The 25,034-nt window shown below is 38.9% G+C and overlaps 1 protein-coding gene across 8 annotated transcripts in view; it reads right to left on the bottom strand.

Moving 5' to 3' along the window:
- Window positions 1–9,937: 9,937 nt before the first annotated feature.
- EYA1 (EYA transcriptional coactivator and phosphatase 1) overlaps window positions 9,938–25,034 on the bottom strand; it is a 161,501-nt gene continuing 146,404 nt past the window's right edge. For all 8 annotated transcript variants that reach the window (XM_090283583.1, XM_090283584.1, XM_090283585.1 and 5 more), the window contains 2 exons: window positions 24,898–24,998; window positions 9,938–11,933 (listed from right to left, as the gene is read on the bottom strand). In XM_090283583.1, coding sequence (XP_090139709.1) covers window positions 11,853–11,933; window positions 24,898–24,998 — 182 coding nt within the window. In that variant the 3' untranslated portion in view covers window positions 9,938–11,852. The remainder of the gene's footprint in view (window positions 11,934–24,897; window positions 24,999–25,034) is intronic.

Raw genomic sequence — 25,034 nt, 5'->3', positions numbered from 1 at the left:
ATCCTCATTTTAAAAATTCTTTTTCTCTTCTTTTGTTGCTTTGCTGGTTGATCATTTTAATCTACCTTGTCTTCCTGATCACTGATTTGAACTTCTGCTTCATCTAGTCTGTTGTTAACTCTCTCTAATGTATTTTCTTTTAGTTATTGTATTATTCATTTCTGCCTGTTGTTTTTTATGGTTCCTATATCTGTGTTGAAGTTTTCACTAAGTGCATTTATTCTCCCTCTAAGTTCAGTGAGCATCTTCAGAACCAGTGTTGTGAACTCTTTATGGTAGATTGCTTACCTAAATTTTGTCTAGTTCTTTTTCTGGATTTTTTCCCCTGTTCTTTAATTTGGAACATGTCTCTTTGTCTCCTCATTTTGGCTGCTTTCCTGCATTTGTTTCTATATATTAGGTAGATATGCTATGTCTCCCAGTCTTGGGAGAGCAACCTCATATAGGGGCCCATTAGCAAAGTCTCCTTGGTCACCCAAACCAGGTGCTACAGCAGTGTCCCTTGTATGGGTTGTTAGTGCCCTCCTGTTTTAGTTGATCTTTAATTGCTGCTAGCACATCAGTGGGTAGGATTGATCCTCAGACCTACTGGCTGTGAATTTTAGGCATGAATACAGCAGATGAGCTATTGTGTGGTTGCTGACCCCATAGAGCAGGATTCACTTTAGCGGGCCCTGGTGCCTGCTGAGTTCACCCTTTGGATTTGTCATTTGTGGAGATGGTTGGGTGGTTCTCTGGTGTGGCCTGAAGCCAGTCATTGGGTATTTTGGTTCTGGGGCCTTTTAGGAATGATTCTACTGCATGCCAAATTTAGCCACTGTCTGTATCTGGCCAAGGGTTTTCTAGGTGCTAGAAAATAATGTGTGGTTGATAGCTGCCTCTGCTGGGCTTGGAGGCATCTGGGAGAGGCTATGTTACAAACCAAGGCCACCTTCCTATAGTGCTTGATTGAGGGCACTTAGAAAGAGGTTTTAGCACATGCTGAGGGCAGCTGCTGCTTGTTTGAGGTGTGTGGAACTGAGAGATTTTAGGGAAGTTTGCAGTGGGAGCTAAGGCCATACATTTGTGTAGAAAATCTGCTAATAGAGGTTCAGACTAGGTGCACTGGTTGGATGGGGCAGGATGAAGGGTGTTAGCCAGTCAATGGAAAGCTCATATTTGGCATCCACTTATGACTGCAGGCTGGGTGGGAGAGGGGCTCAACAAAGAATCAAAGGCATTTGCCAGCATGTCCTTACCCAGAGAGAGTTGCCCCTCCAGCCCTTACCCTGAAGACAGTCAATTCAGTTTCTTCCCATATATACCTGGAGGTTTTTGAGCTGCTGCCCTGGTCTGGAGCTCCGAGTGTTTGTGAGTAAGTATGGGCCCTTTAGGTTTTTAGAAGCCTGTTGTCTTTTTCAACACAAATCCCACTCATTTTCACAGCCAGAGTTTATGGGGACTTCTTTTCCCGGCAGTGGTGCCCTGGGCTGGGGAGCCCAGTGTGGGGTTGGGACGCTTTGCTCCTTGGGGGACTTCTGCAGCTGAGATAGCTCTCCTGATTCGTAATTGCCATACCATTGGCATGGGACCAGCCTGCTCTGCTTCTTCCCTCCTACCATTCTGAGTGGCTTTTTCTTTATATCCTTATATGGAAATTCTGTTCAGCTAGACTTCAGGAGGTTTTCCATGGTGGTTGTTCTATAACTTAGATGTAATTTTGGTGTATTCATGGGAGGAGATGAGCACAGCATCTCCCTACTCTGCCATCTTGATTGGAAGTCTCTGGATATAAAATTAATTTTAAAATTAATACTTAAAACATATAAATGTGGGAAAGAAATTTCCAAGTTCATTTTGGTGTATAGCCAAGCTTGGGACCACTAGATTATATAACTTTTAAAAGTATGAATAACGGGTGTCATTTGACCCCAAACCTCCTCAAAGGCCCAGCTTAGACATCAATTCCTCCATGAAGCCTTCTTAGACATTCTAGATAGAAATATTTTCCATTAAACCGTGCCCTCCATCATATTTTAATCTGCCTACAAATTTTTCATTTTTGGTCCATAATTTACAAAGCCTAAGATTCCCACAATTAACTTTTCCCAGGATTGGGATATCTGGCTTCTTTTGAAAACTGGATAACTTGACTGCCTGAGCCAGCATTCCTATGTGGCAGCAACTGCTCTGCATTGTGAAGCAGCTGTCTGCTCCGTGGGTTGCTCTTTGCTTTCTGACGCTGTCCCTACCACATCTGCCTCCTTCCCTCTGAGGACAAATGCTTAGAGCTGATTACCATATACTTGTTCTCATGTTTTTCTTACCGAGTAGAAATCCTTTTCTGAACTCCTGTCATTGTCAAAGGAAGGATTTTTTTTTTTTTTTTTTTTTTAATGAGAGGGCCCTGGGATTTCTTTAAAAGGCCTTGCATCATCCATTCATTTATATTACTAACTAGCCCCCTGTTGTTGGAGTATGCAATCCATAGTGAACTTAATCCTGGGCATTTGCGTACATGGCACATCTCTCTTGCTAGTCTATGCGTTGCTCACAATATAAGAAAGCACATCCAATGTAATGCTTATTTTTTATAGCAATTTTAAGGCTCAATTTCTGCAACTGTTTTATACATTATCCACTTTTCCTCCAGCTATATGCTTCTTTCTCTTTTTCATCTGTGAAACTCTCACCAGTTCTGCAACAGTTCAGATTAAATGTTACACTGTCCTAGGAGTTCTCCCAGAGTAATCTCCTCAGTCCTTCTGTGCTGGAAACTGTCAGCTACTCCTTCTTAGTGGTGAGGTCCTGCTCACCCGCTCATTGCCCTTGTATGAGCAGCACCGCTTACACCAGCCGGAGGAACACGAGAGTCTCAGGGCACAGACCCTGTCAGCACCTAACACAAGGCCGGGCACGTAGTGAGTCTTCAGTACATGTTGAAAGATTACATGTCAAAGGGAACTATTTTTTCAGCATCTAATTTTCTTTAAAGTCTGTTGATGCAAGGCTGTTTGGAGCAGTCTGTTGTTTTTCCTGATCCTTGCATTTTGCTTTGTTTTTCATGGAACACATAGCACTGATTTCCTGTAAGGCTTTGCAAATAAATATCAAGGTCAAGGGCTGGAAGCATTTCTGGAGCTATCACGGCACCTCTTGATTCCACTGGGCCAAGAAATGCTTTCAACCCCAGAGGGCAGAAGTTTTTCAAAACAATACTGTTCCAATAAGGGTGTGTGCTTCCTTCATCAACTCTCTCCCCTGTCTGCCTGCATTTTAACTACTTTGGGAAGAATGGAAACTGTGCAAAACCTTTGCTGTCTTTGAACCACTAAGGAGACTAGGTGATGAGGCCTGGAGTGATTTCTCAGTGAGCAGTTCCAACAGACAGGAACATGGGGAGGCTGTGAAATAGGCCCTTTCTGAAGAACCAGTGGAGGGGGCAGGGCCTCATCGGGCTCAGATTGTTCCCCACATTTTCCTTCTTTTGGGGGAACTGTCTGGGCTTGTGCTCCCAGGGACTTTGATCCTTGCAACTGTAGGTGGAGCCTGTCCAGACCCCTCTCACATCAGGGCTAGAGCAAGTGCAGGGCGATCCCATACAACGATTTAGCCCTTTTTATGCTCAGGGTCACACAACAAACCTTTCCCCTCTCCTCACCCACACTCCTTTTTTTGTTTTTTCTTCTTTTTCTTCCTTTTCTTTTCCTCCTCTTCAACTTTGTCATTTGTCAGAGGTAGGCTCTGTGCTTGTAAACAAGGAAGTGCAATGGACACAGTCAAAGGAGTCTTGTATTAAGGACCTTGGGGCAGCCTCTATGGGCTTGGTTCATCTCAAAGAATGCAGTCCCTGAAAGGGAGGTGCGTGGAGTGAGTGCTGTGGAGACTGCTGGAGATGCTGCCAAGGCCCTGCTCAGGGATCCTGGAATTTAAGCTGGGGCCCACATTTACCCTCCAAATATGTCTTTGGAGGGTAGGAGTAAGAGCCTTCATAGGGAGTGTTTAGCTTCTGAATCTCCTTCAACCAGCCTCTCTTCCTCCACTTACAATGAAAAAGTGATTATTTTTTCAATTCTATGTAAAGGGCTCAGTCTGATTGTTTTACTTTCTGGAACCATCAGGGAAACCAGGTTGCTTTTATTGCCCCTGGAAACAGTTCACTGCAATGGGCGCGCACACACACACACACACACACACACACAAACACTCTCTCTCTCTCACTCAATGACACATAAAATTAGTTTCAAAAAGAGGAAGACCTTCCACTTTGGATTAGGAAGATTTAGAAGGAACCAACCCTCAGCTGTAATATTCTAATTTAATGATACATGGTGGAATTTAGGCAGTTGCTTCCCAGTGTTGTATGTAGAAAGAGGGAGTGAGAGGTTTTGAGAAGCCTGCCGACCTACTCATCACTAGCTCAGCCTCTGGGACACCTGCTATGTCAGTTTCATGTTTCTCTCCCCAGGGCTGCCCTAGGACAGACCCTTATTATATCCTGCTTGGATTATTGCAGCCACCTCTCCCATGTTTCCCAGCCTCCAGTTACTCTGCGTTTCTCTCTCATTAATCTGGGAGACAACTAGGTTTAGGAGCCTAGAACCATCTTATTCTTACTTTATTTCATTTAGACCAATGAAACTGTCATTCACCCTCAGTAAAACTTGTTTCCCCAGCCAGCATTGATTACAGTACTCTCTGGGCTTCCATTGTTAGTTACAATTCCTTGTAACATTTGCCCTCCTTGATTGCAGGTGTCCTTGCAATCTAGTTAAGACCTCATCCCAGTCAGCCTTATATCACCTATCTCTGTTTTCCCACTAGGTGGCCAACCTGGGGGACACTTCTGTCACAGTGGTAACTCCCTAGATGATTGAATGGAATTGAGTTGGGTCATAAGGATTTTCAGGGGCATAAACATGGCCAAATGGCAATTAGAATGGATTGGAAAGGAAAGGAAAGGCCAAGATCTAGAAAGCACACCTGACAAGTTGCCCAGCCCTGCTAGCAGGTGACTAGATGGAGGTGTTTCTCCCTTGCCTTTGTTATCCTTAATAAATCACATAGCCAGTTGTTTACCAGCAAAATTAATTTATCTGGGAATAGCAGAGAATTGCAATTTACAACAAGCAAATTTTGACAAAGTTCTAGACAAGTGTGGAGAACAAAGGAGGGGAGCATTCTTGCGTAGAGAATAGGGAGGAGTTGGAAAGGGCTGTTGTGAGCAAAATGTCCATTGGAGGAAACCTGAAATTCAAAGTGTCCTGACTTCCATTGGCTGAGTCATGAAAGTTTCTCATTGGCTGGGTCTGTTGCTAGGCAAGGAGAAAAATCTTTCTTCCTTCTGCTGGAGTAGTAGCAGTAAGTTCCTCCCTGTCAAGAAGTATCAAGGGAAGCTTCTTCCACTTGGAATCTGTAAGGTGCAGTAAGTGGTAGTGAGCAAGAGCTCCCTCTCCAGGGCTACTCGAGTTGATTTTAAATGATGTCTCCTTGTTCAATTTTCACACCTGGCTGGTACATGGCAATGGCTCTCTACTTTGGCTGCTGCTCAAGCCCAACCCAGACACATTAAATTAGAATCTCTGGAGTGGGACTCAAGCAGGGGTATTTTCCAAAGCTTCCAGGAAATTTCAGTAGGCATCCAGCTGAGGACCACTGGCATGAGGAAATTAGAACTTGCAGGGACCTTCGTTCTTTTATTGAGTTACCCAGAGGTCACTGCAGAGTCCTGCTAAACAGATAGCAGGCAGAGGGAGGGAGGAAGTGAGGGTGAGTTGGGGGAGAGCACCAACATGGAAAACGTTAGGTAGCTTGTCTGCTGTCACACCTGGTACACACAGTGTCCTCTGGGAGCCTTGGAGCTTTCATCAAGCCAGGATAGGAAACAGGGAAGGCCATGGAATGCTTACAGAAGAGGGACTTCAATGTCAGCTGACTGGAGGGAATCTATTTTCAGGGTTGTCAGTCTAGCTATTGTCCCACGCAGCAAACCCCCCAGGCAGAGCAGCCCACAAGAGCAGAGCAGAACCGCCAGGCACTTGTGGAGTCACACGCTCAGTGACTCCAGGCGTGTCATCCCTCCACTGCAGAGCTTTCTCTCTGAAGGGCTTTCCCCTGGCAAAGCATCCGTTTTTCTTCTGTTGCCAATAAAAATCCCCGGTGCTGTTCTTTCTCCTCTGCCTCCTTCTATTGCTTCTGACAGAGTTTGCCAGTTAGCTGAGGTCAGGATTTCCTTTTTACAAACAACCTCCTTTCAGTCAGTGGGGCCAAAGGTTTCCTAAATTACAAACCCTTTCATTTTTTCTGCTACAAGTTCCCCTGTCAGTTTGTATCATGGCACAGAACGGAGAGAAATGGAAATGTGCTGAGAGACACTGAAAGAAAGAAAGAAGTGCTTTAACTAAATTTCTCCTTTTGGAGCGTCAGAAAACTATCCTGTGTGGGAGGGACAGGACTATCCCAGCCTAAGCTTTCGGAGCTGTGTATAGTGTGGGTATATTCCAAAGGCTGGAAGGAAATTTCTTCCAGTTCTGAAATGAACACACAGTACCCGTGGCATCATTGCTACATTCTGTTAAGTAAATGGTCTCCTATGCATTCATTTGAATTGGGAAACACCCATCTCAGGATGTTTTGGAAAGCAAATTTAAAAAGTTATTCCAAAATGTATGTGTATTTGACATTTGCACATGTTGATTGGAAGACAAATTTTAAAGCAAGCCCTGGAAGGATGACAGAATCAAGGTGCTTAGGTTTAAAGGAAAAAGCACTCAGACATCCCTGGATGTTTGTGCTAGCTCTGGACAGGTTGCCAAATACTCCTCGGATGTGGAAAGGGCTCCAGAGCTCACCGTGGCATGTGATGACAGGGTCAGCTGCGTCAGCTTTACTGCCCTGAGAACTCATGATCTCTTCTTGATTCTGCATTGTATCCAGGAGTCTGTTGGGGTTGTGATGCTGCCTTATTTGGTGTGACATCTTGGGCAAAGTATTTAACCCCAGTCTTGTAGTCTGTAAAGAAAAGGGGCTCAACCAGACAGTGCTTAGACCTAACATGTGAAGTCGAGTTTAGTGTAGAATCGTCGCCACAGAGAAGAGGGCCAGGCTGTGTGCTGGGCCAGGAGCCTTTTCCCAGCGTCCTCTTTCTCTTTCTCCCTTGAAGTGTCGGGTGGGGCGGTCACACTCAGTACAATGAAAGCACTAAGCCTGAGGTTAGGATAGACAATTAAAGCACCTCTCCTTCTGTGGGCAAGTCCCTTGCCCCACGCTCTCTGTGCTCCAGTCCCACGGTCACATGGCTTGTCTTCCCTCATCTTCCCTTGTGGTGCTTCTTCCCACTCTAGGCCTCTCATGTTTTCCCTCCTCCCTACTCTGCTCAGGCCGAGTGCAGCCTTCAGGTCTCAGCTCAGACATCAGCTCTTCAGGGAAGCACTTCTTGCCTGCAGGGGCTGCTCTTGCTAGCCCCCTTGAACCCATCAGTAATGTTCATTGAAGCCTGTTTTATCATTTTATTTATTAAAAAAAATTTTTTTGAGTATATTTTATTGATTATGCTATTACAGGTATCCCAATTTTTTTCACCATTGTTCCCCTCTGCTTGGTACCTCCCTTCCCTCCAGAAAGCTCCCCACCTTAGTTCCTGTCCATGAGTTGTGCGTATAAGTTCTTTGGCTTCTCCACTTTACTATTCTAAATGTTCCCCTGTCTATTTTGAACCATCATCTAGTTCCCATGCTCGAGGTTGGGAACCAGGCTATCTTTTGCATCTTGTTTCCTAGACTAGGATAGAATTATGCAGTGCCCTTACAAATGGTCTGTGCAGTCAAGGAGCTGGGTCTGTAGTCAGGGAGAAAAAAAAAGTATGTGATTACTTAGCATAATAATAGGCAATATTAAATAATATGCCAAGCAGTGTCCCAAGCACTTTACACTTATTAACTTACTTCGTCCTCATAGTGACTCTCTGAAGTAGATGTTATGACTCACTTTTTACAGGTGAGGAAATAAGGGCACAGGAGTTAAATAGCTTGGTTAGCTAAGTCAAGGATGCTGGGATTGGAACCCAGGCACTCTGCCTGCAGAGGCCACACTGTCTCACGGCGGTGGTGAAAGCCATGACTTTGGAGGTGTCTACATTCCTCCAGTGTCTCACCACTCCCCCCATCCCACCCATTAGCAAGTCCTGTTATTGGTGTCACTAAACATAAGCCCAGATTTCCATTTCGCCATTCTATTGTGAACCTGGCTGTTGCTGGCCTGGGCTAGTAGCTTGTTTTCCCACTTCTCTTGCCCTCAACAGCCCATTCCCTACCTGGTTGCCAGAGTGGTTGTTTCAAAGGGTATCTCAGCTTGGGTCCCAGCCCCGTGGAAATGCCTCAGTAGCCTCCCATTCCATTTGGAATAGTGTCCAAAGTCTTACCATGACCTCAATCAAGGTCTTCCCAGTCTCCATTCCTCTCCCAAGTCCTCTCTCCTTGGACTCATTGGCATGATTTTTACTTCTAGCACATGATAAATAAAAGTATTCTCCCCTGAGGACTTTGCCTATATATTCTGCCCCTGAACTTCACATGCTGCCTACTTCTTAGCATTTTGTCTCAGTTCAAGCATCTCGGCTCTCTTCATCCTTTCCAAGGAAACTTGTACCCTGTCACTTACCCATATTCCATTTTAATGTTCCATAAAGAACATTTCTGAGTGAATGTATCTTATTCATTCATATAGCTAAGTCATTTCTTGTATACTCCCAAGTGCTCCAACATCAACACCATCCTTAGGAGTAAGGACCAGCTATCTTCAGCACCTGGAACAAGGCCCCCATGGTGGGGACCCAGTGAGTCTTCATTGAAAGGAATACTGTAACAGGAATCACCTATAAGACTACAGACATTGAGTGGGAGAAGTTCAAGAGAAGGAACTCACACTGTGTGCCATGATGGATAAGAAGGCTATGCAAGGGAGATGGCACTGGAGCTGGAGCTGGTTTGGGTAGATTGAAGGTGGAAGGTCATTGATGGCAATGAGAGATGAGGCAGGGATGCTTATGGGCTACAAGCCCATTAAAGGGCCCAGGTAATGGTACTGAAGATTTTCTCAGAGCAGTAATGGGAGAATGTGGGGAAGAAAGAATATAGTGATTGTATTTGGAAACTCTAGAATGCCACGTAGAGAAATATGGCTCTAATCTAGCTTCAAAGGGGAGGCTAAACATTTAGGCCAGGGGGATATCATGTTAAAAGTGGTGCTTTACAAAATTCATCTTTTGAGGGTATGCCCTCCATTTTTCCAGTTTCCATACTGTCTTTACCTGAGACCTAAAAATCTCTCCACTGCCCACCCCTGCCTCTCTTTAAAGGCTTTCCTCCAAATTTTTCATCTTCAGGGGGTCTTAGCGTGCTTCTGTCTCTTGGCTTACTGCATGCATGTGAAAATTGTACATTGTGGGCCTGATAAATGGGTCAGACAACTGCATGTTGGATTGTCACGTTTGTATGTATGAATGTTGTGTGTCTTAAGTGAAACCCCAGTAGGAAGCAAGTTGAGCTGTTTTATAATCTCAGTGATTAACCTGGCCAACTTTTAGAAATATATGTTAGAGGTATAGGTAAAACTACTTTATATTTCTGTCTTTCGGGTACTTAAATGGCTGAATCTATGCTCTGCCATTCAAGATACTTAATGCTAAATTCTGTTCTCTAGCAGATACATTTGAGGGAGGGTCCAGTTTCTAGAGTTTTGGAAAAAGGAAAGAACTTTTCCATTCACCTGTTTTTACAGTGATCAAGGAAACAGCTGTTACCCTTCTAGATTAGTGTCCTCAAGGTCTGATAAAGCCATTACTAGGACTGCTTCATATGACTTCTTTTTGCTGCACTATGAACATTCTCATGCAGCCAAGGTCCAGCTATTTCTTGTAACCAAGAGATAAAGAAAATAGTGACAATCAAGGAGCTTACAGTACTTCACAAATCAATTTTATTAATTTAAACACAAAATTAATGAAGAAAAACTCTGTACACAATTGTGGACACAACACACCTTTATACGGTAAGGCCAAGATAAACTTTGTCTCTTCAATCTGCAAAGTACGAAAACATAAACTGAAAAGGCTAAAATCTGTGAACTTCTGTTTGCTTCTAGAGAAAAAAACCCAATTGTTAAATAATTTGGAGAATTTTCAACTGACTAATTCTAGCAGCAACATGAAACTTCAGAAAAAGATAGGATAGCTCTTCAGCTACTTTGGGTCAAAGCTGGTGTTTTCTCCCCCCAATATAATACTAAAGAAAATTCATCCAAAAAAGTAATTTCATGACAATGGTAGGCTTTATAGACCAGAGAAACTAGAGCCCAAAGTAATCACTTTCGGAGAAACTTTTTGTCTGGTACAACAAAGGCGGCAATTTTTACTTCCCAGGTTCGTCCTGCTGTATGTAATACAGGAGAAGGGTGATGTTATTTCCTTGGTGATGATGACTGCGTAATGTCCACTGCCAGCAATGAACTTTCCTTGGGGGGTGGAGGGGAAGTGTGGAGGAAAATGGAGAAAACATGAATGGAGAGAGTAACGCCAAGTGTTGCTAATTTCCAGATACACGGTAGCGTTCTCCTTTACCTCAACAAGAAACTGCAGGCACTATAGTCTGAGCATATGAAAACTTGGCTCGCCTCCAATTCATGAACCATTTTATTAATAAAATATATCTATCTACATTCTTTCTGTGGGAAGAAGAAGTATTTGAATAATCCTTTTCTCCAAGTAGTTACATATAATACATTAGTGTTGAAAATGAAAAAGTGAGGTTCTAAGAGGGATTTTTATTTAGATGATGTAAGACACTGCTGTATTATTTTACCAAGGCCTTCCTAACAGCACACACAAAATGTGAAATGATGGGGAAATAAAATTTGGAAAACAAAATCCTATTGACACTTGACATCCATGCTTTTGGTCTTGACAACATTATCTAAAACAAAACAGAACAAAACCCCATTATCTACATATTTATACCCAGTATACTTCGATAAGGCACTGCACACGAGTCTGTGCACGTATTGCCTCATACTTCACTATCAAGGCATTGCTACCTTTCAATATCATTTTCTAAACAATATGTAAAAGAATCATCCATTATTACAAATTTACACCAAAAATTCTTTCTGTACATGATTGTCTCAGTGATGTACACATTATATGTTTAAATTAGACATACTTTAAACTACTTTGCAATGTGCTAAAACTCAAAGTACTTGCTGTGTCATTAGGCCAAGGCCTTTTAATCACTTATTTCTTATGTTATTGTCTCTTCAGTTATTTGATGCCCAAAAAGTCTTTTTGAGTGAACTGAATGGTACTTGTATTATACCTCAATAAAGCTGTTTTTTAAAAAGTCTGTTCATAAATAAGTAGAGATGTACAGATTACCCTGGGTATGAGACACCAAAAAGTAAACCTTCTTTACAAGAAAATTCCCCCATGGTATTCAGGAAACGTTTCAGTCTGTTGTGCAATCAAGTTTGCTGTATTGGAGAAGCTGTTCACGTCACATTGAAGATGCTAAAAACTTAGGCGTCTGCAGGTCCTTTCTTCACAGGTTTGAACCATGTAGTTAATGTGGCAAAGACACATTCCACTGTGCTAGAACATTCTCATGGCTTATTTTCATCGGATTCACAGTACTAAAGTCAACAGCTGTTCTGAAGAAATAGACGTGGTCCTTCATTCACCACAAGGGCAGAGGTGAAGTCTGACAGCAGCTGTGCATCACCATGTTGAAATCGGTAAGTTCACCGGTCCGGCGCTGACAGGGAGGGGCCCAGGCCTGCTGGATTGGTTCCTGGTCATAGTGCGGTTTCAAAGTGCTACGGGGCGGTTACAGGTACTCCAGTTCCAAGGCGTGGTGGAGGGCCATGAGGTCCGAGTGACTGGAGATCCTCCAGAAGGGCATGGCGTGCTGAGGGAGGGGAGACATGTGAGGACAGAGAAGGCTCCCAGCACAAGCTCTGAAACCTGCCTTTGAAATCAACTACACACCCCCCAACCATGCGCGCCTCAGCGGGGGAGGGGCCCCAGGGAGGGAGCAGGATGAAACAATGGGGGAAGAATTAGGACAACTGTAATTGAACAGCAATAAAATAAAATAAAATAAAAATAGTGTAGACATAAAATAAATAAAATTTAAAAAGGGGAAAAAAAAAATCCACTACGGTGCTCATCCCCTTTGCTTAGTGCTGTGAAAACTGCCAGCTAAGATCTCAATGTTGCATCTGTTTTAAACAAAAACCCAAACTTAATCCTCCCTTAAGAATACTGGACTGCATTTTAAAATGTGATCTGGACTCTGTGATGAGATTCCTTGAGTAGATTTGAATGCCAATTCCAAATCTTAAATAAGTCACAGTAGATAAGACTGAAACATTGTCAAAAACAGTTGCCTTTGGAAATAAGTTATGTGTCCAGTGGATTTTTAATGCTTGAAAGTCTAAGCAGTTCTCCTTAGCTGGTAGTATTTTACATTTTTCAAAACTTAATTTTATTTATGTAAGAAGCAACTTTTTTTTTTCATTTATCAACATCAGGCATTCATTGCATTGACCTTAAAATGGCTTTACCATATAGGACAATTCTAAATAAACATCTAACATTTTTAAATTTTTATTTTGTAATTGTTTAATCTAAAAATCTTGTTTAAATGATGGGAATGTTTGTAAAACACCTGAATTAACCAGAGACAAGAAAACAGTTTACTTCATCCATTCAGAATGAACACATGGTTATAAACTTCCACTGCTGAAAGGCACTATGGTAAGTATATATGCATCAGCAAAATCTTTTCTTACATGAGACAAAATTCTTTTTTTCTGGTAAAAAAAAAAAAACAAAAACAAAACAAGCAAAACATAAAAAACAACTTTTTTTTTTTCCATTTAAAATAATGTGAAGGCCTGGGTATAATTTGCAATTCTAGTTCTACAGAATTGTTTAAAAATTCAGATAAATAGAATTTGGCATGGAAGCAAACAGTGGACCTGAAGGATTTGGGGGGATTATCTGTAGGTAACAGTGGAAACTACTTACTGTTTTGGTGTCAATCATATAACTGTTTTACTCTGGGAATGCAAACTATTAAATTACTTACTAACAATGTCTCTATTTCATGTAATCTGCTAAAAGCATATACTATAGCCTAATATCAAATGTAGACCTTTCTGGACTCTGTACCTTTGTTATTGTTTGATAACAGAACAGTCCAGAAACAAGTACTAGAAATCTGTTTTCAAATTTTCAGACTAGAAAAACAGACTGTACTATTTCGCATTCATCCATCATGAGTGAATTTTTTGAATTTGCAGGCAAGGTGTAGATGATGTCCCTGGCCCACCTGTCAGAGCCTGTGGGTGAGTAGAGAAATACACAATAAGCATGAGTGTTCACCTATGTAGGAGGGGGCCAAGTCCCTTTGCCTGGGGAACTGGGAGACACCTGATAAGAGGAGGTAACAGCTGAGGAGGCATGAAAGGACAGTCATTCAGAAGAGTTCTTTAATGGCTGTTTGCATTGGGGCCATAGACTCTCTCATTTAAGCCTCTCTATCACCTCAGAGATAGAATAGGGATTATTATCACTATTTTACTGATGAAAAACCTGAGCTTTAGAGAAGGAGCAGAGAGATGTAATTAACAACTGATAAGGAGTAAACCCAAGATTCATACCAGGTCTGGTCTGTATCTGAAGCCCATATGCAGTAACGCCTCCTAACTGTTCTCTGTGGCCTTTTTATTCAGAACTATAAATTATCAGCACAGCTTAAAATGCACACTGCCTTCTGCATTCTGTTTGGTAAGGGACACTGAAAACCTTTTGAAAAATGTTTGCTCCATTACAGAAAACCTCCCTTATTTCTCTGTTATTAGAATAGAAATTCAGGCATATTGTAAAACATTTATAAAATGTAGAACTGTATAAAGAAATAGAAATCACCTCTAATCATACCACCCAGATAATCTTCATAAGTATTTTTCTACATTTCATAAATGTACACACTTGTATTTGGAACTGTGTGCATGCAGTACAGGCATACCTCATTTTATTGCACTTTATAGATGTTGCATGTTTTGCACATTGAAGGCAAGATACTCGCTTTATTGCAGGGGTCTGGAACTGAATCCACGGCATCTCCATGGTATGCCTGTATGTACCATTCAGCATCCTGTTCGTTTTACTTCTTAATCTCAAGTCCAAGCCCATTTTTAATACATCACTTTTAAGGAAAACCATTCACTCATTATTTTAAGAGTTTGCAAGTATTCAAATGTACACAGTGTTCTTTTACATTTAACCATGTACTTGGTATCTATTTTAATATTTCTTTTTAATTACTAATTAACCTGTGTTTTCCTGTAATTTGCCAGAGATTCACTGTCCCTTCCCAAAGAAGCTTCCCGTGGACAACTGAGTAGAGGAATTTATAGAGTAGTTCTATTGCTCTTATGTCCCAGGCTGTAACAGAGGATGCTAAAGGTGCTTCAGTAGCCATCTAGGAATATAGGACAACTATATTCAAAAACACATATGAAAGTATTTGTGAGAAGTAGAGTGCTTTTTTTTGTTCAGAGTAGGTGCAGTCAAATTCTTTTGCATGCTGATTATCTGAAGTTAGATTTGTTCCTCACAGACAACAATACAAATCTGAGAGCTATTGGTACACTCGGAAGCATGTACTGTAGAATAAAATGAGTGGCAGAGAAACTGAAAAGGGAACTGAAAAAAATCCAGCTAATTCTTTGGCACATGGTTAACGTATAAATTGACCATTTAATCCCACAGTAAACAAAGAACCTGGACAACAGCTATGTGTTGTGTCTTTACAGGTATAGGAGGTGATCAACCTAGAGCACATTTCATTTAAACTGTTTTACTTTTCAGACCATACTCAAAAAATCATGTTATGGAAGATAAGATCATCCACTAAGATCACTGAATTGCCTTGCTTATTGCCACCGAGGTCCTGATGGCTTTAGGCTTCCTATATAGAGGATTAATAAAGACCACATGTGAAGCAGCACCCTGAAACAAGTTCAACTAATGAAATATGCCTGTGGTATGTCACAGGTAAGTCATCACAGTACAGTAATGATAGAGTCATTCATCTGAGCAAAAGTGTAGAATGTTCTACAGCGATAACTGGCAAACCTTGGGTGTACGTGAAGGAGACCAGGGGACACTCCCAAGAGGACAGCAACTCCACCATCAGAACTGTTGCATAACATGAAGGATAATGATCTCTGCTATAATCAGGAATTCTAGTCTCAGAAAAATCAGTGTTTCTTCTTTTCTAAAAAATCTGGATTTACTATTAAGTGACTGATTAGAAGATGACTGATCTTAGGGGCTGAAACTCATGTTAGATAATTAGAATATTGCAAGCTAATATTTTTCCCTAACTAGGCACATATCAATGTGGAGATTTTATGGACCTACAAGAGCTTCCCATGACAAGTTGGTGCAAGGGAAGTAATTTATTATTATTTTTTTTTTGCATTAGTGTTTAGCCTGGAATAAAAGTTTCTTGTATGTGAAGTCAGAGAGATGTGGTGGCAAAAGAGGTGGGGTAAGTGGGTACCAGCATGAGGAGACTGCTTTATACTCTCCAATCTGATGTTATTATGTGACTTTGAATTATGACATAGTCTCCTTGGAGCTTGTTTATTTATCTGTAAAATTTGTAAAATGAGGGTTTAGGAAAATGACTTGGGGTTGCTTCTAGGTTTAATAAAGTCTACGACTTTATTATTAAAATAGTCTATATAAGTACTGTAGCTACAGAAGATATTTAATATATAATGCATACATGGTATATGCCTTCGCAGACAAGATATATCTGCTAAAACTATTTCTTTTAATGTAAGGCAGTGTGGGATTAAGAATCAAAATGAACTAGCCAGAGCAATCAGGTAAGAAATAAAAGGCATCAGAACTGGAAAAGAAGTAAAACTGTCTATTTTTATATACAGAAAACCCTAACGATGCCACACACAAAAAAACTATTAGATACAAATAATGCAATAAAGTTGCAAGATACAAAAGTAACATACAAAAATCAGTAGCATTTCTACACATTATCTGTAAAAGAAATTAAAAAATGACACAAATAAATGGAAAGGTAGCCTGTGTTTGTGGATTGGAAGAATTAATATTGTTAAAATGTTGCTACTACCCAAACCCATCCATAGATTCAGTGCAATCCCTATCAAGATTCCAAAGACTTAAATGTAAGACTGGAAACCATAAATCTTCTAGAAGAAACCATAAGAAAAAAGCTTCTTGGCAGTGATTTTTCAGATATGACACCTAAAGCACAAGTGACAAAGAAAAAATAAACAAGTGGGGCTACATCAGACTGAAAAGCTCCTACAGAAAGAAATTATCAACAAAATGAAAAGACAACCTACAGAATTGGAAAAATATAGTTTGTAAACTATATCTGATAAATGGTTGATACCCACAATATATAATGAACTCATACAACTCAATGGCAAAACAACAAATAATCCAATTAAAAATGGGCAAAGGACTGGAATAAAAATTTTTCCAAAGAGGGCATACAGATGCCCAATATGTACAAGAGAAGGTGCTGAACATCACTATTCATCAGGGAAATGCAAATCAAAACTACAATGAGAAACCACCTCATAGATGTCAGAATGGCTATCATAAAAAAGATAAGAAATAGCAAATGCTAGTGAGAATGTGGAGGAAAAAAAACATCCTATGTGCTCTTGGTGGGAATATAAATTGGTGCAGCCCCTATGGAAAACAGTGTGGAGGTTCCTCAAAAAGTTGAAACTAGCATATGATCTAGCAATTCCACTCCTGGTATATTTCCAAAGGAAATGAAAACACCATATTAAAGAAACGTCTGTGCCCTCACATTCTTAGCATCATCTACAATAGCCAAGACATGGAAAGAGTCCATTGACAGATGAATGGATATAGAAGCTGTCATATACATATACAATAGAATATTATTTAGCCTTAAGAATGAAGGAAATCCTGCTATTTGTGACAACATGGGCCTTAAGGGCATTATGCTAAAAACTCAGAGAAGAACAAATACTGTATGATCTCAGTTATATGTGAAATATAAAAAAATAAAAAAACACCTCCCACCCCAACTCAGAGAAAAAGAGATCACCCAGAGGTGAGGGGTAGAGGAATTGGATGAAGGTGGTTAAAAGAAACCATTATAGCCCCGGGCCTTATAAGTACAATATGGTGACTATAGTTAACACTGCTGTATGGTAGATTTCAAAGAGAGTAGATCCTAAGAGTAGTCATCACAAGGGGAAAAACTTAAAAAAAATCTATATGAGATAATGGATGTTAATTTATACATATTGTGAAATAATTACCATGATAAGTCATTATGCTGTATACCTTACACTTATACAGTGCTGTATGCCAATTTTATTTTAATGAAACAAACAATAAAGGATCAAAATAATAAATTCAGAGAGAGGAGAGCTCAGCTGTAAGCTAGAAAGGGTAAGTTAGGCCTGCACTGAATTTGAAGAAAGGGCAAAATCAGTTTGGTGGATGAAAAAGGAGACGGTATGTGACAAGGCTAACAGGTGGAACACAGAGCATTTAGTGTGAAGCATGATGGGGCTGGAATGGTAAAGCCTAATAAGACAGACTTTTCCAGGTGGAAGAACTTGGGTTAGCTGGCTGGGAAGGAGGAATACTAAGCAATTTAGTGCAGCACTTGGGGAAGGATGGCATGGAGGGCGGCTGGCTGCCAGCACAGAAACTTGACCAAAGGGCAGTGGACATGGAGTCGGGTGCTGAGTAGAAGACATGGAGAAGAGAATTCATGTGACAGGCTGGAGGGAGAGAACTCCAAAGCAAATTTGAGTGGGTTAAGTGGTTTGAGAAAGCTGAATGCATTTGCTGGTATTCAGATGGGATACATAAATGGATGTATTCCATCAGGTAACTAGAGCCATGGAACTAAAAACAGAGCTAACCACAAATCTTAACAGAAATGAGAACTGAAACTGTGATGTGTGTCCAAAGTAGCATGTGTTTGTGGGTCATTAGAGCCAAAATATTCCCTGAATAATGGGAAAATAATGATACATCCTTTCTGCCCCTTCCTCTTGCCCATACATGCAACTTTCCAAATTCCCTTCTGCCACCTTTCCTCCTCACCTGGTATTTTGCATTTATCCCTGCTGGTTAAATGCAAAACCTGGGTGCATGGACACTCACATGTAAACTGAATTTTGCTGAATTATTAAAAATATATTTGTAAAATGTTTCAAAAATATAAGAGCACATAACCTTTGGCCCAGGTATTACATTTCTAGAAATTTATCTCATAGAGTCTCTTGTCCATGAACAAACCACATGAAGACTGCATTGCAGAACTGTTTGTTAACAGTAAATGCTGGGAAGCACCTAAATGTTCAGCCACAGGGGACTTGTTAAATTATAGCACATCAACATAATGGAATACTGATGCAGAGCTCCATGTACTGAGAGAGTAACTGCCAAGATATGTTGTTAAGTGAAAAAAGCAGGTACATGGGAAAAGTGCAGTTACCATTTGTATAAAAAAAGAACATATTTGTGGTTTCATATGCATATGTTATCTCTAGAAAATTTGCATATGGAGGTAAAATTACTTTCCAAATTGTAAATAAAGGGTTCTTGGGAGATGTGTTATTCTAAAAACTCAATATGAAACTTATTGCACAACATTGCTCTTTTATTATTTGTATATCTGCTTTTCCTCTGGGCAGAATGAGTTTTTTAAAAATGAAATGAAATCCAATGTAAGACCTGGCATATAATATATACTCATTAACTACTAAATTAATGTAATGCTTTTAGAATAACAAAATTAATTGTACTCAATGAGAGTAATCTCTATGTCTCAGATAAATAAAACTAAAGGAAAATCTTATAAGCAGCAAGAAAAAAAACTATGTACAAGGAAACAGCTATAATACTATGAGCTCATTTTTCAGCAGAAACTTTGCAGGCTAGAGGGAGTGGTATGATATATTCAAAGTGATCATGGGAAAAATCTACATAAAGAAATAACTGGCATGGTTATAATTAAGAATTGAAGGAGGGATAGAATTTCTCAGAGAAGCAAAAAGAATTCATCACCACTGTACTGGCAGTACAAAAAATGTTAATGGCACTCCTTTAAGCAGAAAAGGAAAGGCAAAAACTAGAAATAAAAGAAAGAAAAAAATCTTATTGGTAAAGGCAGTGAGCTAAGCACATATAAAACTAGTATGAAGGTTAAAAGACAATAGTAGTAAAATCATATAAACAATTATTAAGAGATATTCACACAAAGATGTAAAATAGACAAAATGAGGAAGAGGAACACATAAGTAGTGCTTTTATAATGTGTTTATATGACCATGAAGTTAAAATAGACTTATAAACAACATACTATGTAAATAACAATCTCATGCTGACCTCAAAACAAGAACCTATAATAGATACACAAACACACAAAGAAAGAAATACAAACATAACATTAAAGAAGCTCATCAATCATAAGGGAAGAAAGCAAGAGAAGATGAAAGGAACAAAGTACTATAAAAACAACCAGAAAACAACAAAATAGAAATAAGTACATGCCTATCAATAATTACTTTAAATGTAAATGGACTATACACTTCAATCAAAAGACATAGGATGACTAAATGGATTTAAAAAACAAGACCAATGCATATGCTACCTACAAGAGACTCACTTCAGATTGAAAAACACACACAGACTGAAAGTAAGGGATGGAAAAACATCTATCATGGAAATGGAAACAAAAAGAAAGCTGAGGTAGCAATACTTACATAAGACAAAATTTAAAACAAAGACTGTAACAAACATAAGAGGGCATTAACGGTAAAGGGATTAATACAACAAGAGAACATAAACATCTATGCACCCAACATAGGAACACTTAAATACATAAAGCAAATACTAACTGACAGAGAGAGAGAGATTGAAAATATTATAATAATAGTAAGGAACTATAACATTTCACCTTTGATTGATGGATAAATCATTCACACAGATTATCAACAAGGAAACATGGCCTTAAATGACACATTAGACAAGACAGACTTAAGAAATGTATACAGAACATTGCATCCAAATAGCAAAATACACATTCTTTTCGAGAACATATGGAACACTCTCCAGGGTAAATTATGTTAGGCCACAAAACAAGTCTCAATAAAGTCAGAAGATTGAAATCATATCAAGCATCTTTCAACTATATTACTATGAAACTAGAAGTCAATTACAAGAAGAAAACTGGAAAAAATACAAACATGTAGAGGCTAAACATGTCACTGAAAAATGTTCAATGAAGAAATCAAAGAAAATAAAAGGAAAGTTATCTCTAGGTAGATAAAAATGGAAACATTTGAAAATGTATGGGGCGCAGCAGGAACAGTTCTAAGAGGGAAGTTTATAGCAATCCAGGCTTATCTCAAGAAATAAAAAAAATCTCAAATAAACAAAGCTTACACCTAATGGATCTAGAAAAAGAACAAGCAAAAGACAAGCTAGAAGATGGAAAGAACTAAAGATCAGAGTAGAAATAAATTAAAGACTTAAAAAAGTAAAAATATCAATGAAACTTAAGAGCTGGTTCTTTAAAATGATAAACAAAATTGATAAACTATTAGCCAGACTCATCAAGAAAAAGAGAGGGCTGAAGTAAATAAACTAGAGATGAAAAAATTATAACAGACACCACAGAAATATAAAAGATAATAAGACAATACAGCAAACAATTATATGCCAACAAAGTGGACAATGTAGAGGAAATGGGTAAACTCCTAGAAACAAACAATGTACCAAGATGAATTGAAAATATGAACAAATCTTTTACCAATAACAAAATGAATCAGTAATCAAAAAATTCCCAACAAACAGAAGTCCACAACCAGACAGCCTCACAGGAAAAGTCTACCAAACATTTAAAGAAGAATTAATACCCATCTTTCTTAAACTATTCCAAAACTTGAAGAGAAAGAAGACTTCCAAACCTATTCAATGAAGCCAGTTTTACCTTGATACCAATACCAGATAGACAGTAAAAAAACAAGAGAATTACAGGGCAATATCCCTGATGACCTGTAGTTGCAAAAATTCCTTACAAAACATTAGCAAACTGAATTCAACAATACACACAAAAAATCATACCATGATCAAGTGAGATTTATTCCAGGGGTACAAGGATATCCACAAATCAATCAATGTGATACACCACATCAACAAAATGAAAGATAAAAATCATATGACCATCTCAATAGATGCAAAAAGAAAAGCATTTGACAAAATTCAATAACTGTTTATGATAAAAACTCTAACAAGGTGTTAGAATAGAGGGAACATACCTCAACATAATAAAGGTCATAGTAGAGAGGTCCACAGTTAACATTATACTCAACAGTGAAAAGCTAAAAGCTTTTCTTCGAAGATCAGAAACAAGCCAAAGATGCTCACCCTTACCACTTTTACTCAACATAGTATTGGCAGTCCTAGTCCTAGCCATCAGAGAAGAAAAAGAGATAAAAGATATTCAAACTGGAAAGAGGAAGTAAAACTTATTTGTAGATGATATGACACTATATATTGAAAACCCTAAAGACTCTAGAAGAAACTGTTAAACTAATATTGAAAACCCTAAAGACTCTAAAAGAAATTGTTAAACTAATAAATTCAGTGAAGTTACAGGATACAAAATTTATATATAGGAATCTGTTGTATTTCTACATATTAAGAATGAACTATCAGAAAGAGAAATTATAAAACAATTCTATTTGCATTGCATGAAAAAAGAACCTAGGAATAAATTTAACCAAGGAAGTGAAAGACTTCTGTGAAAACCAGCGGTCCCCAACCTTTTTGGCACCACAGAATGGTTTCATGGGAGATGTGAAGGTGGTGGTGGTGGTGAGGGGTAGAGCTTAGGTGAGCTTCACTCCCCTGCTGTGGAAGGTAGGGAGACAGGAGGAGCTCAGGCAAGCTTTGCTTGCAGTCTGGTTCCTAACAGGCCTTGGACTGGTAGTGGCCTGTAGTCCTGGCATTGGGGACCCCTGGTGAAAACTTTAAGACATTGATGAAACAAATTGATAATGATACATATAAATGGAAGAAAATATTGTGCTCATAGATTGGAAAACTTAATATTATTAAAATGTCCATACTACCCAAAACAATCTACAGGTTCAATGAAATCCCTATCAAAATAGCAATGGAATTTTTCACAGAACTAAAACAAATACTTTTAAAATTTGTATGGAACAACAGAAGACCCAGAAGAACCAAAACAATCTTGAAAAAGAACAGAGTTGACAGCATCACACTACCTGATATCAAACTATACTAGAAAGCTATAATAATCCAAACAGTATGACAAAAAACTGACACATAAATCAATGGAACAGAAGAGAGCCCAGAAATAAACTCATGCTTACTTATACGGTCAATAAATCTGCAACAAAGGAAGCAAGAACATACAATGAAGAAAAGAAATCTCTTCAGTAAATGTTGTTGGGGAAACTGGACAGCTACATGCAAAAAATGCAACTGGACCACTTTCTTACCCCGTATACAAAAATAAACTCAAAATGGAGTTGAGAAATAAGTATTATATCAGAAACCATGATACTTCTTGAAGAAAACATACTAAAAAGCTTAAGCACAGTGAAGGAAACCATCAACAAAACAAAATGACAATCCACTGAATGGGAGAAGATATTTACAAATGATATATCTGATAAAGAGTTAATACCCAAAATATTTAAAGAACTTATATAACTCAACCTCAAAAAAAAAAAAAGACAATCTGATTAAAAAATGGGCAGATAACCTGATATAAGACATACAGATGGCCAACAGACACATGAAAAGATGGTCAACATTACTCATCATCAGGGAAATGCAAATCAAAACCAAATGAGAAATCATGTCATACCTGTCAGATTGTCTATTATCAAAAAGACAACAAATAACCAAGTTTTGGTGAGAATTTGGAAAAAAGGAGACCCTTGTGCATTGCTGGTGGGATTACTAACTGGTACAGCCACTATGGAAAAATAAAAAATATATATACCATAAACAGAACTACTATAAAATCCAGCAATTTCACTGCTGGTTATCTAGCCAAAGAAAATGACAACACTAATTTTAAAGATATTTGCACCCCAATGTTCATTGCAACATTATTCACAATAGTCAAGATAATGGAAGGAACCTAAGTGTCTATCAATAGATGAATGGATAAAGAAAACGTGGTATATGTGTGTGCACATGTGCACACACACGCCCGTGCATTTGTGTGCACGCAGGAATATTACTTGGCCATAAAAAAGAAAAGACAAAATCTTGCTATTTGCGTCAACATGGTGGACCTAGAGGCTATCATGTTAAGTGAAATAAGTCAAACAAAGGACAAATACTGTATGATTTCACTTATATATAAAATCTAAAAAGCCAAAACAAAGGAATAAATAATACAAAACAGAAACTGACTCACAGATAACAGAGAACAAACTGATAGACTCCAGGAGGGATGAGGAGATGGGTGAAAAAAAATGAAAGGTAGTAAGAAGTATAAACTTCTAGTTATAAAATAAGTCATGTGATATAATGTACAGCACAGGAAATACAGTGAATACTACTGTAACAACTTTGGTAAAAGATACTAGATTTAGCATAGTATGATCATGTCATAAGATACAGAAATATTGAATCAATGTTATACACTTGAGACTCATGTAATACTGAGTATCAATTATATTTTAATAAAATTTTAAAAATCACTGCATTAAAAAAAGATCTGGCATATAGTATGTGCTCATTAAGTACTAAATGAATGAGTGGCTTTAGAATAATAAAATTCATGTATGCAGTATTGGTAATCCCTGTCTCAATTAAATAAAACTAAAAGTAGAAAATTGCAGTCTTTTAAGGAAGATGTGCTCGCTGAAAAGCCTGCAAGACATCTTTATAGAATAATGTTCTTTTAAATGAACAAAGGGATTTCTAACATTTGCTCTCTGAATGCTTTTTAGATAATAAAAATTAAAGAATTAGTTGAAATTGCTGATGAAATCCCTAGAAGCTCTACTGGCAAATAGAAAAAAGATGACAGAGCAGATTTCAATCGTCCACAACAAAGGAGGCTACAGGCACCATGCTTACTGGGAAGGTCGGTTGTTACTAGATTGTGAAGACCCTATGGAATGTGGTCCCCTCCTCTTTAAAATACACCAATGAGAAAGCCTTTCCTAAGGGAAATGACAGAATTACACTTGAAGAGATGCAGAAGAATACAAAGTATGATGGGCAAAACTAGAGTCAAGCTCCCTTTCCCAGGTGTTAAGAAATGTAAGGTGGTGATTTCATGATAAACAGAAGGCCTGTTTTCTAAGACTCTGTATTCAGAGCCTTTCTGAAGCGATGTTTGGAAGGTTCTTAGGTTGCATACAGGCTCAGGCAAGAAGGTTTTAATCTCCTGGACATGTCTGCATGGGTGCAGAAGGGGCATCCCGGCCTGAGTGTGCACCCATGTTAGCTGTGTCCTGAATGACGACTCAGCGCTACTGTACACCTCCTTTTTTGCTCCCAAACAACAAAGCAAAGTCCACATTCTATGAAGACCAACCATCTGTGACCTTTGGGCTTGTGTGCCACCCTCTTCAAAGAAAAAACTCCACTTCATATTTAATCTACAATGCCCCCTTTCCATGCTTCTGGTTCTAAAAACATTAGTAAGAAGTTTCAGAGAAAGAATTTGTGTAAGTGATCCAGTTATGAGCATTTTGAGGACTAAGAAAAATTAAATGGCAGAAGAGATGCCATCTGGGAACACTCACCTTTTTTGCTCCTTGTTCCTCTTCTACACCATCACCTATAACAACATACACCACTTTTCTTCCAAACCTTTGAATTATCCTCTCAAAACAGCTTTCCTTTCCTAACAAACAAAAATAAATCATAAAAAATGCAAAGT

The sequence above is a fragment of the Furipterus horrens genome, unplaced genomic scaffold (assembly GCF_987537825.1).
Source record: "Furipterus horrens unplaced genomic scaffold, mFurHor1.1.pri manual_scaffold_7, whole genome shotgun sequence".
NCBI lineage: Eukaryota > Metazoa > Chordata > Mammalia > Chiroptera > Furipteridae > Furipterus > Furipterus horrens.
The sequence above is the reverse complement of the archived record's forward strand: the minus strand, read 5'-3'. Positions and strand labels throughout refer to the sequence as shown.